The following is a 16689-nucleotide window of genomic DNA, read 5'->3' as shown; positions in this document are numbered from 1 at the left end:
CAGGTAGCGCATGAGTCCTTACCTCTAAGTCAATGGGTGGCTTAAGGTCTCAGGCCAAAAATGGACACGCACTGGTTTTCATTTTGCCGCATGCCCGTTTTCCAGCCCTTTAAAAAATATATCCCTATTTCCCAGACGCGGTACAATAAGGGTCCGACGTGCGCCCAAAACACACGCCCACACGAATGCAGGTCAGTTTTCGGCACGACATTGTAAAAGGGCCCCATAGACTTACATGGAGGGGCATAATCGAACGAGGGCGCCCATCTCTAAGGACAGCCCCATAAAGGGGCGTCCCCGACCATATTATCGAAACAAGATGGGCGACCATCTTTTGTTTCGATAATACGGTCGGGGACGCCCAAATCTCGACATTTGGGTCGACCGTAGAGATGGCTGCCCTTAGAGATGGCCGACCTTGGTTTTTGCCAATAATGGAAACTAAGGACGCCCATCTCAAAAACAGCCAAATCCAAGCCATTTGGTCGTAGGGAGGAGCCAGCATTTGTAGTGCACTGGTCCCCCTGACATGCCAGGACACCAACCGAGCACCCTAGGGGGCACTGCAGTGGACTTCACAAATTGCTCCAGGTGCATAGCTCCCTTCCCTTGGGTGCTGAGCCCCCCAACCCCCCCCCCCCCAGGTCCGCCTGCCTGAAGTACAGTGCACCCACTACAACTGCTCCAGGGACCTGTATAGTGCTGCGATGGACCTGAGTATGGCATTTGAGGCTGGCATAGAGGCTGGCAAAAAAGTATTTTTAACCTGTTTTTTATGGTGGGAGGGGGTTAGTGGCCACTGAGGGAGTAAGGGGAGGTCATCCCCGATTCCCTCCAGTGGTCATCTGCTCAGTTTGGGCATCTTCTCACGGCTTGGTCATGAAAAAAAATGGACCAAGTCAAGTCGGCCAAGTGCTCGTCAGGGCCGCCCTTCTTTTTTCCATTATCGGCCGACACGCCCATCTCCTAATCACGCCCCAGTCCCGCCTTTGCTACCCTGCCGACACGCCTCCGTGAACTTTGGTCGTTCCCGCGACGGGAAAGCCATCGAGGGTGTCAAAAAATCGGCTTTCGATTATGCCGATTTGGGCAGCCTTGCGAGAAGGGCGCCCATCTCCCGATTTGTGTCGAAAGATGGGCGCCCTGCTCCTTCGAAAATAAGCTGGAAAGTTACATAGGTTACTTTGTAAAGTCTATGTGCTTTGAAAATGTAGGGGGGATTTTAATGTAATTTTTAAACAATAGCACAATCCTGATGACATCTGTGAGTTCTTCCTTGCTTTTGGGAAATAACTTTGTATTTATCGTACAGAACTGCGTTATAGAGCATGCCTCTAGAACCAGTGTTTCGCAACCCAGTCCTCGGGGCAAACCCAACCAGTCAGGTTTTCAAGATATCCACAACGAGTATGCATGAGACAGATTTACATACCATGGAGACAGTGCACGCAAATCTATTCATGCAAATTTATTGTGGTATCCTGAAAACCTGGTTGGCTTAAGTATACCCTGGGGACTGGGTTGAGAAGCATTGTCCTAGGAAAAAATAAGATTTTCTACATTTAGCCCTGGTGATGCAAACCATGTACTATAAAGGATTTTGCCGTTTTAGTGGGTTGATTTACCATCATCCTTCATGGCTCCTCAGGTCATAAGAACATAGAAGTGGAAGCAGTGGCGTAGCTACGTGGGGCCTGAGGGGGCCTAGGCCCCCGTAGATTTGGCCATGGCCCCCCTGCAGACGATCCCCTGGAACCCCCCTCCCGCCACCAACCCTCCCCCGCCGTCGCCGCCCGCCCCGCCGCCGCATCAGATACCTCGATTGCTGCAGCCGAAGAGAGTCTTCTTCAGTTCAGAGCCGGAGTAGCGCCTTCGTTCAATGAAGTTCCTGCTGTGATCAGCTGGTTCCGACGCCTTACGTCCTGCGGAACCAGATGATCACAGCAGGAACTTCGTTGAACGAAGGCACTACTCCGGCGCTGAACTGAAGAAGACTCTCTTCGGCTGCAGCAAACGAGGTATCTAATGCGGCGGCGGGGTGGGTGGCGACGGCGGGGGAGGGTTGGTGGCGGGAGAGGGGATCAAGGGAGTCATCGGCAGGCGGGTCTAATGCGGCGGCAGCTGGCGGGGGGGGGGCGGCTAAACAGTGCCCCCCCCACCTCAGGCTCTGGCCCCCCTCCCAGCGAGGTCTGGCTAAGCCCCTGAGTGGAAGAAGATTAGATACCAGGGTGGGTAAATCAAAAAACAGTCTATTCTTCCAAAATGAACAAGGTGTCCTCAACACAGGCCGTGTTTCGGCATGAAAGCCTTCATCAGGAGAACACTGCTGAGTCGTCTAACCTTATTTTGCTCAATTGGAATTGTAATAATATCATTAAAGCAATGTGGATCAAAACTTCAGCGTACAAAATGTTCTCCTGGCGAAGACTTCCACACCGAAACACAGCCTGTGTTGAGGACAACTTGACCATTTTTGGAAGAATAAACTGTTTTCGTTTTACCCTTCCTGGTATCTAGTCTTCTTCCACTTCTACGTTCTCCTGTTGGGTTTCCTTGTGGAAGCCTCTGGTTTTCTTGGTTTTTGGATCCTCAGGTCATAGAGCACCGAGTAGAGCGGCAGGTTTTACTCTGGAAGATAATGGAAAAACTTTATCTTCTCTCTCTTTTTTTTTTTGCAGGGGGCTTCCTCGAGCCTTGTGGTCAAGTTTGCAGACACGGACAAAGAGCGCACAATGAGACGCATGCAGCAAATGGCTGGGCAGATGGGAATGTTTAACCCAATGGCTATCCAGTTTGGGGCATATGGCGCTTATGCACAAGCAGTAAGTATGTTATTCTGTCCATGAGAAAGCCAGCGGATTGATGGGAACTTTTAGGGAAGAGAAAAAAGTCCTGCAAAACATTTTATAAATGTGTCCATATTCTTTCTAAACTTCCAACTTATTGGAAGGAGGATACTAGATGGACCGTTGGTCTGACTCGGTATGACTATTACGTTCTTATGATTAAAACAGCTGTTGTGCTTCAGTAAGCAAAAAGAAATATGAGATAATAGCCATACATCATACCGAGTCAGACCAACGGTCCATCTAGCCCAGTACATTGCTTCCAACAGTGGTCAATCCAGGTCACAAGTGCCTGGCAGAAACCCAAATAGTAGCAATATTCCAAGTTCTGAATCCAAGGGCAAGCAGTAGCTTCCCTCATGTCTATCTCAATAACAAACCATGGACTTTTCCTCCACGAACTTGTCCAAACCTTTTTTTAAATCCAGATATGCTATCCACTGTTACCACATCCTCTGGTAATGAGTTCCAGAGCTTAACTATTCTTTTCGTGAAAACAATATTTCCTCCTATTTGTTTTAAAAGTATTTCTATGTATTTTCATTGAGTGTCCCCTGGTCTTTGTACTTTTTGAAAGAGTGAAAAATTGATTCACTTTTACCCCGTTCTACACCACTCAGGATTTTAAAGATCTCAATCATACCACCCCCCCCCCCGTGGCGTTCCTGGCCTGGATGGCACCGATGCGCGCCCCCCCCCCCCCCCCCCCCCCCGCTAGATGACACCTCCCCCCCTCCGGTGAAATGACACCCCCCCCCGGGTGCACGCCGCTGGGGGGGGGGGTGCCGCGGCGCATGCCTGCTCCTCCGAGTTCGCTAAACTTTGTTCGTTCGCTGCAGCTTCCTCTGCCCCGGAACAGGAAGTAACCTGTTCCGGGGCAGAGGGAGGGAGCTGCAGCGAACGAGCGAAGTTTAGCGAACACAGAGGAGCAGGCGCGCGCCGCAGCACCCCCCAGCGGCGTGCACCAGGGGCGGACTGCCCCCACCGCCCCCCCTTGGTACGCCACTGCCCCCCCCCAGCCATCTCTTTTCCAAGCTGAAGAGCCCTAACCTCTTTAGCCTTTCCCCATATGAGAGGAGTTCCATCCCCAATTTTGGTCACACCAATAACAGATGCAGGTGATCACGTTCAGTCATGGAGTGTCCCCCGTCCCCCCCAATTTTTGGCTCCGCTCAATGGAAGCTGAGGCACGGTGATAGCGCTACCAAGATGGATTTTTTTTTGTTCGTTGCTCGCTCTTGAAGAGACTGCAGAATTGTCACATAGTAACATAGTAAATGACGGCAGAAAAAGACCTGCATGGTCCATCCAGTCTGCCCTACAAGATAAACTCATATGTGCTACTTTTTGTGTATACCTTACCTTGGTTTGCACCTGTCCTTTTCAGGGCACAGACCGTGTAAGTCTGCCCAGCACTATCCCCGCCTCCCAACCACCAGCCCCGCCTCCCACCACCGGCTCTGGCACAGACCGTATAAGTCTGCCCAGCACTATCCCCACCTCCCAACCACCAGCCCCGTCTCCCACCACCGGCTCTGGCACAGACCATATAAGTCTGCCCAGCACTATCCCCGCCTCCTGCCACCGGCTCTGCCACCTAATCTTGGCTAAGCTCCTTAGGATCCATTCCTTCTGAACAGGATTCCTTTATGTTTATCCCACGCATGTTTTAACAGAATTCAAACACGCGTGGGATAAACATAAAGGAATCCTATTCAGAAGGAATGGATCCTAAGGAGCTTAGCCGAGATTGGGTGCCAGAGCCGGTGGTGGGAGACGGGGCTGGTGGTTGGGAGGCGGGGATAGTGCTGGGCAGACTTACACGGTCTGTGCCCTTAAAAGGCCATGTACAAATCAAGGTAAGGTATACACAAAAAGTAGCACATATGAGTTTATCTTGTAGGGCAGACTGGATGGACCATGCAGGTCTTTTTCTGCCGTCATTTACTATGTTACTATGTGACAATTCTGCAGTCTCTTCAAGAGCGAGCAACGAACAAAAAAAAATCCATCTTGGTAGCGCTATCACCGTGCCATAGCTTCCATTGAGCGGAGCCAAAAATGGGGGGGGGGGGGGGACACTCCATGACTGAACGTGATTACCTGCAGAAACTCAGCATTCAGCTTCTGCTGGTAGTGTCAGTCCTCTCGTTGTTTAAGAGGTCTTTTCGTTGTAAATCACGCCCAAACAAATCAAAGCAATTGTGCAAAGGAGACCATGCTGCAGGACAAGTACATAAGTACATCAGTAAAGCCCAATAAATGGAGGAACTGGTTTCCAATGCCTTAAATCCAGTACCTTTCACAAACAGGAAATTTGTTAAAAATATATAAAAATTGATAAATGACTTTTGGGCCCATTTTAGGAGTGGAGGAGTAGCCTAGTGGTTAGTGCAGTAGACTTTGATCCTGGGGAACTGAGTTCAATTCCCACTGCAGCTCCTTGTGACTCTGGGCAAGTCACTTAACCCTCCATTGCCCCTGGTACAAATAAGTACCTGAATATACTATATAAACCACTTTGAATGTAGTTGCAAAAACCTCAGAAAGGTGGCATACCAAGTCCCATTTCCCTTTCCCTTATGACATCACAATATCAGAAGTGAGCCAAGTATCGGCCATTGTGACATCACTGATGAGGTTGGCTCTTATTGGTGGAATGAGGAGGAGTAGCCTAGTGGTTAGTGCAGTAGACTTTGATCCTGGGGAACTGAGTTCAATTCCCACTGCAGCTCCTTGTGACTCTGGGGAAATCACTTAACCCTCCATTGCTCCTGGTACAAAAATAAGTACTTGAATATATGTAAACCACTTTGAATGTAGTTGCAAAAACTTCAGAAAGGCAGTATATCAAGTCCCGTTTCCCTTTTTTACTAAGGGGTATATTCTATAAATAGCACCTCAAAATCGGCACCAAAAATTTAACTCGCTTAGGGCATTTCTATAAAGCATATACATTCTTTATAGAATCACATATAGGCATAAACTGTGCCTAACTGTAAGCCTATGAGCAGGCTTAAATGGCGGCATCTACAGTTATGTGCACTTTGACCAAATTCTATATTAACGCGCATAACATTTCAGAATGCCCCCCAATAACGCCCCTATCCATGCCCCCAAATATGTACATCCAAATTATGCCCCTCGAAAATCGCAATTTGGACGTTTTGGACGGAGGAATGGTTTCTTGGCCATTGGTCCATCTGCTTTGAAAATGAGCGCCATAATAGGCACCTAATTGTCAATTCATTTTGCCTTCAACGCGTGTGACTGGCCCCAGTTTATAGAATTGTCTTCTTTGTGTCCTGTGTGTGTTCTGGCACAGATCCTGCCCTCTCAGCATTTCTTCTCTAACTCCTTTTGACTTTGTTACCTGGCGCAGAAATTTCCTGGACTAGATCTGTCGCACTCCTGCTAGCACTTAAATCCAGAGGCAGCTGTAGATCTGCGGCCTGTAGATGCTGCCCACCGGGAGTCAGTTTCCCAACGTGTGTAGATTCACCCCACCCCATCATTTGCTTCAGGGTCCTCCAGAGCCTTGTCATTCAGCCTCCTTTCCCTTTTCTGTTCCAGAATGATGAATGAGCTTTACAGTGTGTCTAACTGAGCTCTCAGCCTGCTGCACCAAGGCACCTGTCAGAGCTGGGCTCACTGTAACTAGGCAGCCTGTGGGGAGCTGAACCTGCAGGCTGGCAGTGCCGCAGAGTCAATATGGGCTGCCGAAATCCATCACAGAACTGGGCAGACAGAAGGGGCTGTGTGATAAAAGACAGTGTGGCAGTCTGTCGAAGGCTATGTGTGTACTACACAAGTGTAGGAGGTAGAGGCATCTGATGTGGCCTCAAATGGAACATTTTCACCTTTCTTCCTCCATGAAGCTCATTTCTACTAGAATATGTCAACAGGGGTTTAAACATCTCCATTCTTCAGCTCTATCCCCCCCCCCCCCCCCCCCTCCAGCTCCTTTAAATAAAACTCCCAACCTACTGTGTTGCTCATGAAGGAAATATGTGCAACCTTCAGGATCAAATTGTAGGTAAAATAATGATACCTGCTATAACCCCTTTTCTGGTAACTCTCTCTGATAAATTGTTCATAAGATTTCAGATTCCCACTTCCCTGAACTGATGGGGGAAACCTGGCATAGATCAGAGATGGGCTGAGATTTGAAGGCAAATGTTGTTCACCGATAAGCGTGACTTGTATGACTTGTATATACCCGCCCCCCCCCCCCCCCTCATTTTAGAAAGTTGGGCTCCCGAATTTCCAACTAGCATGCAGGGCTGCTGGGAGGATGGGGCAGGGGGGAAGATTCCTCGGGCCTGGGCTCCAATGGGGGCCTGGCACCAGCGAGGCTTCCAGAGGCAGGCAGAAGGTTCTACTCTCTCATTCGGTATGTCTCCTGCTCCTGTGTGTCGGGACCCGGGTGATTGCGTTAATGCGATAACCCAGGTCCCAGCATACAGGAGCAGGAGAGTGACAGACTGAGGGAGGAGCAGATGCAGGAAGGTAAGGTGGCGGGGGCCCGAGTGGAGGGAGGCTGCAGCAGTCCTGCCCGGGCCCATCTCTGTCTCGCCGCAGCCATGCTAACATGCAAAATTGAGCACACAACTTCTAGAATAAGGTCAGTTGCATTTCTGACCTAATGTATTAGTCGGCAGCCGATTGGCCATGACAACCAATTATTGGCTACATTGGGTGTTGATTGGCGCTAATTGGCAGTTACAGGTCTATTTTATAAGTTGAGTGCTCAAATTCTAGAATGCGCAACTCCAAGGGGGGGCGTAGATCGCGAAGGGGCATGGACAGATCAGGGGCATGTCAGACGTTAACATGTGTAGGTTATAGAATACTCCCACTCCAAAAAACCAAAGATCAATGCTGTGACGCTGTAAAAACAACGTCAACCAGGCTAACAGCACACTCAAGGGAAGAATTTTTTTCTATTACCCCAATACTCGTGATGTTAAATACTAGATGTCTCAATGTTTTTAGCAATTTTTTAAAAAAAAGTTTTGTTAAAAGAGTGCCCTCAGAAAAAGCCACCTATTTTTCAGGCAACATCACTAGTTTTGTCAGGTGGCATAGCACATCATTCATAGGGCTGACTCTTCTTAATACATATAAGTGCTATTGCCTGAAATAAGTGCTTACAAAAAATATATCGTGCACAATTAGTGAAAACGTGAACTTATCTTTAGACGTTTTTTGAAACTTTTTTCAATAGTAGAAATGCTCCGCTTGTTTATTTAGTGGAAATACTCCAAACAGCTTCCCCTGGTAGAATACTAGCATTTATGTGCCTAACTGCCTACACTTAGGTGCGATCATTTACATCAACCATTGAGGTAGCATAACTGCTCGCAACTAAAGTTAATCCAGCTTCACATAGCAGACGTATTCTTAAGCAGGGGGCATCCATACAAATTCAACAAGCCCAACGATCGTTCAAACTCTTCTTAATTTTATTGAAAAGTATTCTCAAAATATCCAGCGGACCATCGGATGTTTTGAGAACACTTGTCAATAAAATTAAGAAGAATTTGAACGAGAGTTGGGTTTGTTGAATTTGAACGCAACCAAAGTTAGGCACAACTGTCGAACACACTGCCACAAGTCGTAAAGACAATGTATGTCCACCTAAATTTCCGGAAATTGCTAAAAACATACCTGTTCAAAAAGGCATACCCCACTGACCCAACATAAAAGCCTGAATACCTGCAACATAACGAAACCAAAGCACGTAACGGACATACTTAACTCTTCCTCTCTAAGATTCCCCAATATGTATATCACACATGAACCTTATTCAACCACAAGATCACCTTGTATTTGTTCATACCTGAATCGGCAAAAGCCATTACGGTACCATGTAATATGGAACAAAAAAGTGAGGAGAACCAAGGAGGATACAAAAAAAAACTTTATTGGGTATTAAAAAACGTTTTTTAATACCCAATAGGGTCGTTTTTTTAATACCCAATAAAGTTTTTTTTTTGTATCCTCCTTGGTTCTCCTCACTTTTTTGTTCCATATCTCACGGCATCGTGAGGTTTGTTTACCTCCTTCTTTTTGCTTGTTTGATTTTTACGCTACCATGTAAGCTACATTGAGCCTGCAAATAGGTAAGAAAATGTGGGATACAAATGCAACAAATAAATAAATAAATATTCTATAGTGGTAGTTATGCACCCAACTGCTGTTATAGAATTACCCCCAAATTCTATATATCGCACCTTGATTTCCACACAGAAATCAATGTATATTCTACGGCAGTGCACGCAACTTAATTGGTTAACTAGCTAATCAGTGCTGTTAATTGGATGTTAACAAGCAATGATCAGCACTAACTGGCATTAATTGAGATTTACGCACACAGCTCGCTAAGAGTATTCTGTAACGTGGTGTGCTTAAATTCTAAGTTGCGTAGTTGAAAAGGAGGTGTGACCATGGGTGGGGCGTGGGTGTTTCTACAGTCTACGTGCATTATTATAGCATGCACCCGTTCTGCACCTAATTTAGGGGTCAGGATTTACGCCAAGTAAAACGTGGCCTAAATGGATGCGACCAAATTTGGTTGCGTGGAGAACCGCTCGGTGTAATTCTATATACCGCGTAGATATTTTAAGCTGATTCTATAAAATTTTGGCGTATGTTAGAGAACACGCCTAGGCCACTTTTTAACACAGCTTAGTAAAAGGCCCTATAAGAGCTATTCTCAGGTGCTGATGTGCAGGTCACGTGCTTTCCAGATGGTTCTCACCATGAATATTTCTGAGATATATTTGCACACACAGCGAAAGCAGAGAATGAATATATATGCGTATTTGTTGCGGTCCTGAAAGCCCAAGCAGCTGGGACCAGATTGACAAGCACCAATCTAGATCCTATGGAATGCATTACCACTAGCCGTGAAAAAAATGCGCAACCTAACTAACTTTCGGAGATCATTGAAGACCAACCTGTTCAATAAGGCATACCAAAATGATCCATCCTAAAACCAGACAACGAAACTCAAGCCAGAACTGGACAAGGCCTAACTCTGTATACTCCACTACCAATGAACTCTAACGCAATACCACTTTATTCCTCATTCCGAATCTGAACTCTTTATACTTAACTGCTTAATCTGCACGTCAATCATGATCCTTAATGCAATACCACTTGTATCTCTCACTCCGGAAATGGCGATCGCCATGACGGAACAATGTAAGCCACATTGAGCCTGCAAATAGGTGGGAAAATGTGGGATACAAATGCTACAAATAAATAAATAAATAAATAAATAGATGTGTTCTTCAGATGCTCTAAATCACCAAAGACAGAACTGGGCCTTATACCTTCAGTGAGCCGTGCTGGAGTGGTTCTCACGTGGCAAAATCCATGCAGTCCACATGCTGGACTTGCCAATTCCAGAAACCTCAGGAAACAGTGGCATCTCCTGGGTTACATTCCACCTCTGCCCCTTCAGTGTGCCGTCCTCTTCGTGCCTACCAGTGAATGCTTGATGCTTTGTCACTCTTCTCTTTTGTTCCAGCTGATGCAGCAACAGGCCGCAATTATGGCTTCCGTGGCACAAGGCGGGTACCTGAACCCCATGGCGGCCTTTGCAGCGGCGCAGATGCAGCAGATGGCAGCGCTGAACATGAATGGCCTTGCTGCTGCACCCATGACACCAACCTCAGGTGAGTGTTGCACTAGCGGGTGGCATACTGCTGCCAGGGGGCAAAGCAACAGAGCAGAGAGCAAGGTGTAGGAATTATTGCTTACAAATGCAAAACAAGTAAGAGTCGAAGGTGGTCAACCAGATTTAAAAATGAATACAAAGATATAGAAATATTCAAAACCAGTCTGTCTAAATTGTATAGATGAGCGTCTCTGGAGTGAGAATCAGCCTGAGCTTCCTAATCCACATTCACCATGCAGGAATTCCAATTATTTTTAGCAGTGCACTGTGCAAAAAAAAAAAGCTGCAAGACAGAGAACAGGAGATGTATAATGTACATCCAATTTCTACAGTTTCATTTCATTAGGGGTACTGTAACAGAATGAGGTGACAGTGACCCACTGCAGGATACTGGGAAGGAATATTAGGAATATTGTAACAATGAGGTAGATTTAACACACTGCAGGAAACTGAGAAGAAGTATTACAGGTATTGTAGCAGGATGAGGTGACGGTGGCACACTGCAGGAGACCAGGAAAGAGTATCAGGGGTACTATAAGAGATGGACAGATAATCAAAGACAAACATGGGCACTAGAGGCCATTTGCGCAGGACTGGTGCCCGTGTTTGCCTGCACCCTACGATCAGAGCCAGCAAGCGCATGTAAGAATGAGCTCGCCAGCTCTGAGCGCAAGTAGCACGCAAGTGCATACTACACAGGGCATGAGGTATTCCTCCCCAGTGCTCAGTGGGCAGCATGCCAAATATTGGTGCTTGGTGCTGCTCTGGCGGCAAACCCTACGCCAGCTCAGAGCTAGCATTAGGGTTTGAGGAGCATTGGGGAGGAATGGGGAGCCCTGTCCAGCATGCTTATAGGCATCCACCACCACCGCAACCCCTACCCGGAAACAAGAGGACTGGAGATCTGGTGCACCTTCATCCCCCTCCCATGCAAAAAGGTTTCCCTGGTGGCCCATTGGGCACCCCCGTGCCACACGCCCTGTTGGCCTAGTGCCCCCCATGCCCCCTCATACCTTGAATAGGCGGAGACAGTTGCACTCCTTCCTCCTGTGAGCGCCACCTTCAAAATGGCGGTGTCCTGCCCCGCCCGATGCATCCTGGGATGCACCGGGTGGGGCTTCAGTACCATAACAGGGAGTTTCTACCTTATATGGTATTGAAGCCCCCACCCAGTGCTTCCCAGGATGTACTGGTTAGGGCAGAGCAGTGCAACTCTCTCCTCCTTCTTCAAGGTATGGGGGAGTTTGGGAGGGCACTAGGCCACCAGGGTGGGTGGCGGAGGGTGCCCACTAAGCCGTTGTGGCGTGGGATGGAGGTCCACTGGACCTACATCCGCCTTGTGTGCAGGGTTGAGTGTACCCTCCAACCCCTTGCACTGGTCAGTTTGACAGGTCTGGACTTTTTTCCACAGCCCGGTCCTGTTAAACGACTTCTGCGGGAGGATTGTGTCTTGAGCTCATGCCCAGAAACAATTCTCCCCCAGAAGTGCCCTGATGATCAAAGCTAAATTTGCATGTTCTTAGCTTTGATCATTGGGGCTTTATTTCCCCCGTGCTGTTCCCTCGCTATTTTTAAAGCACTGTTCAGAACAGCATGGGGAAATTGATCATCAGCCTGAGAATGAGGGCGCAATGACACACTGCAAGAAGATGATGTTAATAGAATGAAGTAACAGTGATTTGCTGCAGTAGAATGCAAACGGGTCGAGCAGAATAAAGTTCTGAGGCTTTTCAGAGCAGCTATATCTAGGGTAATGCTTTCTAAATCAGGGGCGTAGCCAGACAACAGATTTTGGGTGGGCCTAGGCAAGAACTGGGTGGGCACTAAGTGTTCTCCCCCACCCCCCACCAACAAAATATCTCAGCTGGTGGGAAAACGCTTCTTTCCACCTTGGCAGTCTGCAGCAGGCAAACGCTGAAAACTGAGCAAGCGCAGGTGCCAGAACTGTGGAGAGTAACATTTTTGTTACCATCAGGGGGAAGTCTTCAGCTGGCGGAGCTTGGGATCTCCAGCAGCTACTGCTAAATGTCTGCTACAGTTGGGTGGGCCAGAGCCCTAAGTAGGTGGGCCCCGGCCCACTCAGGCCCACCTGTGGCTACGCCACTGTAAATCTAAATACATCAGGCATTTAAAACTGCAAAGCTGATGAGCAGTGACTGAAGCTTCTGGTTCCATGCATATTCATGAGTGTTTTAAAAGGATCTATTCATTTCACTGTAGAAGTGACCGAACCAGAGAAAAGTCCCTCACAGACCACCGTACTGTCCCCAGAAAGAGATCCGGGTACACTTCACACTCTGAAGACAGCTGAAGGAAGGCTCCCTCCCTCCCTCATCAGTGTTGCCAGGTGGGCGGTTTTACCGCCCAATTGGGCGGTTTTCCGCAACCCACCGCGGGAAAATTTTGCCCGCGGTGGGTTGCGGTTTTTTGGGCTTCTTTTTTGTGTTTTGGGCGGTTTTTTGGCGGTTTTTTTGGCCGCGGGGGGCTGGGTTAGTGACATTTTGGGCGGGGTTAGTGACGTTCTGGGCGGGGCCGATGACGGGGAGGCGGGGCCGATGACGGGGAGGCGGGGCCGATGACGGCGGGGGTGGGGTTGATGACGGCGGGGGCGGGGTGATGACACAGGGGTTGGGGTGTCAGGGCCGGGGTTTGAGTTTGGGCGGGTTTTGGGCTGGATTTAGGCTGGTTTGGGTGGGAAAAAAATTTTCCACCTGGCAACCTTGTCCCTCATCCATCCTATAGTGTGCATGGATGCTGAAACAGCAACCCCCTACTGATTCAGAGGGGCAGTGGAAGGGGGATTGAAGCCTAATAAGCCATTTTCTGGCTCTTCTCATTCACTATACAGAGTCATCATCAAATCAGTTGTGGTAAATCAAATATATTGCACCTCCCAGGAGCGTCAGGAACATTATTTTTTACTAGCAAGCATGTCCTTACTGAAAATAGTGACTGCAGAGCAATAGGGCTTTCATGTTTCATATGTTATACATTTTTATTCTCTTTCTGGAGAAATCTGCTTGCTTTACCTTCATAATTACACAGATGCATAGAGACTGAGCAGATAAATTCTGCCAGATCCACCTGACCTGCCTAGTTGAACATCACTTCTTTTCCATCTCAGATACTGTCCTGAGAAAATAGCTTGCAAAGTTCTGTCTGTGTTTTCCCTATACATCTAAAGGTACAATCACCTAATGGCATCAGAACTGTGAAAACATAATTACAATTCAAGAATTTAATTTCCATCTCTGCAGTAAGCGAGCTCCATTTTAAAGAGGGCTTTTCTGCTTCCTTTCCCACTGTCCCACAGCAAAATTGTATGGATAACTGTGCTAAACTCTGCACTTTACCAGAGTCCTATCTGCATTTTTTTTTTATTATTATTATTATTTATTGAATTTCAAATTTTACAAGTACACAAACTTGATGAGAAAATTGGCAAAATGAGGTTACAATATCAGGAAAAAACATACTATTTTATAAGAGTCTCCTCAAACCAATATAAGTCCACATTGAGGAGTTCAAAATGCAATTATTGTTGAAGATATACCAAGCAAAAAGGAAAAATTAAAGTCAATTACAAAGAGTAGGCAGACGTAAGTTAGACACTACTATTTAATTTCAAACATTATTACTAGTTGGAGGAATTGATCCAACTGTCCTTCTAGATGTAATAAATGTCTCTAGTTGGGAGGGGTCATAAAACACAAATTTTTCAGACCGGTATGTAACTAAGCATTTGCACGGAAATTTTAAGAAAAAGGTTGCTCCCATTTGAATCGTTTCCTGCTTCTTCTGAAGAAATCTTTTTCGACGCATCCTATCTGCATTTTTAACCTCTGTATACTATAGTTTAGTAAAAATTCCAGAAATTTCAGCTGATTTTTGGGTAGGGTTACCATATGTCCGGATTTACCCGGACGTGTCCTCTTTTTGAGGGCATGTCCGGGCAATCGGATGGGTTTTGCCAATCTGCCCGTTTGTCCAGAAATCCGGACAAACGGGCAGATTGCTAGCCTCCCCTCCCCTTACTTTCTAGTGCCCTGATAGTCTAGTGACCTCTTCCGCCTTCGAGACAGGAAAGAGCCCCCTCTTTCCTGTCCGGAGCGCTGCCCTGCATGCATCGTTCCTGTTGCTGATCCTTGGAGCCGATTCAAAATGGCCGCCGAGAGTTGAAGTGACCTCGTGAGACTTCAACTCTCGGCGGCCATTTTGACTCGACGCCGAGGATCACCAACAGGAAGGATGCATGGAGGGCAGCGCTCCGGGCAGGGAAGAGGGGTCTCTTTCCTGCCCCGAAGTGGTCACTAGACCACCAGGGCAGTAGTAAGGTAAGGGGAGGGGGGTGAAGGGGGAGGGGAGGCGATGGGGTATGTGACAGGGGGAGGGAAAAATGTGACAGGGGCGGAGTGAGGGTGTGACAGGGGCGGGGCTGGGTGGGAAAGGGGGCAGGGCAGGTGTGTGGTGGGGGCAGGGCATGTGTCCTCCTTTTGGGGGGACAAAATATGGTAACCCTGTTTCTGGGAGGATGCCTGAGAACGGTCTTCAGTGACATGTCACTCACTGAGCGAATTGCTTCAGAAAAACAAAATGTTGATGTTATCTCTTGTCCTCCAGTTAAGAAGCAATCTGTTTTTTTGGTTATTTTTGCTTTAACTTTTTTATCATGCACTTATGTATTTATATCTCATATTTGCATTCCACCTTTGCCTGAAGACTATGAAATGAGGCAGTGTGCAACACTGAAAAAAAAAAATTCAGCAATACATAAGTATTGCCATACTGGGAGAGACCAAAGGTCCATCTAGCCCAGCATCCTGTCTCCAACAGAAGCCAATCCAGGTCACAAATACCTGGCAAGATCCCAAAAAAGAACAAAACATTTTACGCTGCTTATCCCAGAAATAGTGGCCTTTCCCCAAGTCCAATTTAATAATGGTCTATGGAGTTTTCCTTTAGGAAGCCATCCAAACCTTTTAAAACTCTGCTAAGCTAACCGCCTTTGCCACATTCTCTGGCAACGAATTCCAGAGTTTAATTACACATTTTAAATGTACTACTTTGTAGCTTCATCGCATGCCCCCTAGTCCTAGTATTTTTCGAAAGCGTAAAATGAATTAAAAACAGTTTAAAACTCTAAGAAAAACTAATCAAAAGCTAATGCGATTACTGCTGGACAGTGCAAAATCCCTGAGTTGTTTTTTTTTTTTGTCTTTCCTTTCATTTGCATTAGGTGGGAGCACACCTCCTGGCATCACTGCACCAGCTGTGCCTAGCATCCCGTCTCCCATCGGGGTCAATGGCTTTACTGGCCTGCCACCACAAGCTAACGGGCAACCCTCTGCGGAAGCCGTCTTTGCCAATGGCATCCATCCCTACCCAGGTAAGCGCACGTTTTCTTCTAACTCACGCTTTTTCGGTAGTAGCTCAATGCAATTTGCATTCATGGACAGTAAAAACGTTCCCTGTCCATCAGAAGGGTTACAGACTAAGGACTCTGTTTACTAATGTGTGTTAATGATTGATAGTACAATTGAACCGACACTAAGTAATGCAAAACCCCCGTTATTCTCAATGGGGCCTAGTTACGTTGTGGGTAATTCTAAAACTGTGCACTTGCATTGAATATACAGGACCATGAGCAGTGCCGTAGCGAGGGCGGCTGACACCTGGGGCGGTTCGCCGCTGCGCACCCCCCCCCCTCCGGGTGCAGCACAGCGCACCCCCCCCCCTCGGCGCACGCACGTACCCCCCCCCCCCCCCCGGAGCGCATTATTACCAAAGAGGGCGGGCGGGAGGGCCGCTCCACCCCAAGTGCATGTCGCTGGGAGCTACGTCGGCTCCGCTGGTTCCCTGCTCTCTCTGCCCCGGAACAGGAAGTAACCTGTTCCAGGGCAGAGAAAGCAGTGAACCAGCGGAGTCGACCCCCCCCCCCCTTCCTACGCCACTGACCATGAGGGCATGTACTGGATAGTAGATCTTATGAAGCCCCAGCTGAAAATTAGTCGGGACCTGCATAAGGGGATGTAGGTCCTCCTACCCTTCCAACTCCAAAACCCCTTCCCCAGATTAAAACTCCCTTTCCCTCCCAGCCCCTGAGGAGATCGTGATCTCCCAGCCAGACCCCTTCACCCCTTAGGCCCCTCTCCACCT

The 16689-nt window shown here is 47.7% G+C and overlaps 1 protein-coding gene across 1 annotated transcript in view; it reads left to right on the top strand.

Annotated features, from left to right (window-relative positions):
- The window catches only part of LOC115461842 (CUGBP Elav-like family member 4), a 198824-nt gene that overhangs the window by 133646 nt on the left and 48489 nt on the right, over window positions 1–16689 (top strand). Inside the window, exons 4-6 of the mRNA XM_030191900.1 lie at window positions 2679–2822; window positions 10384–10531; window positions 15770–15919. Of these exons, the coding sequence (XP_030047760.1) occupies window positions 2679–2822; window positions 10384–10531; window positions 15770–15919 (442 nt within the window). The remainder of the gene's footprint in view (window positions 1–2678; window positions 2823–10383; window positions 10532–15769; window positions 15920–16689) is intronic.

Source organism: Microcaecilia unicolor, chromosome 2 (assembly GCF_901765095.1).
Source record: "Microcaecilia unicolor chromosome 2, aMicUni1.1, whole genome shotgun sequence".
NCBI lineage: Eukaryota > Metazoa > Chordata > Amphibia > Gymnophiona > Siphonopidae > Microcaecilia > Microcaecilia unicolor.
Note: the sequence above shows the minus strand (reverse complement) of the source record. Positions and strands in the feature narration are given on the sequence as shown.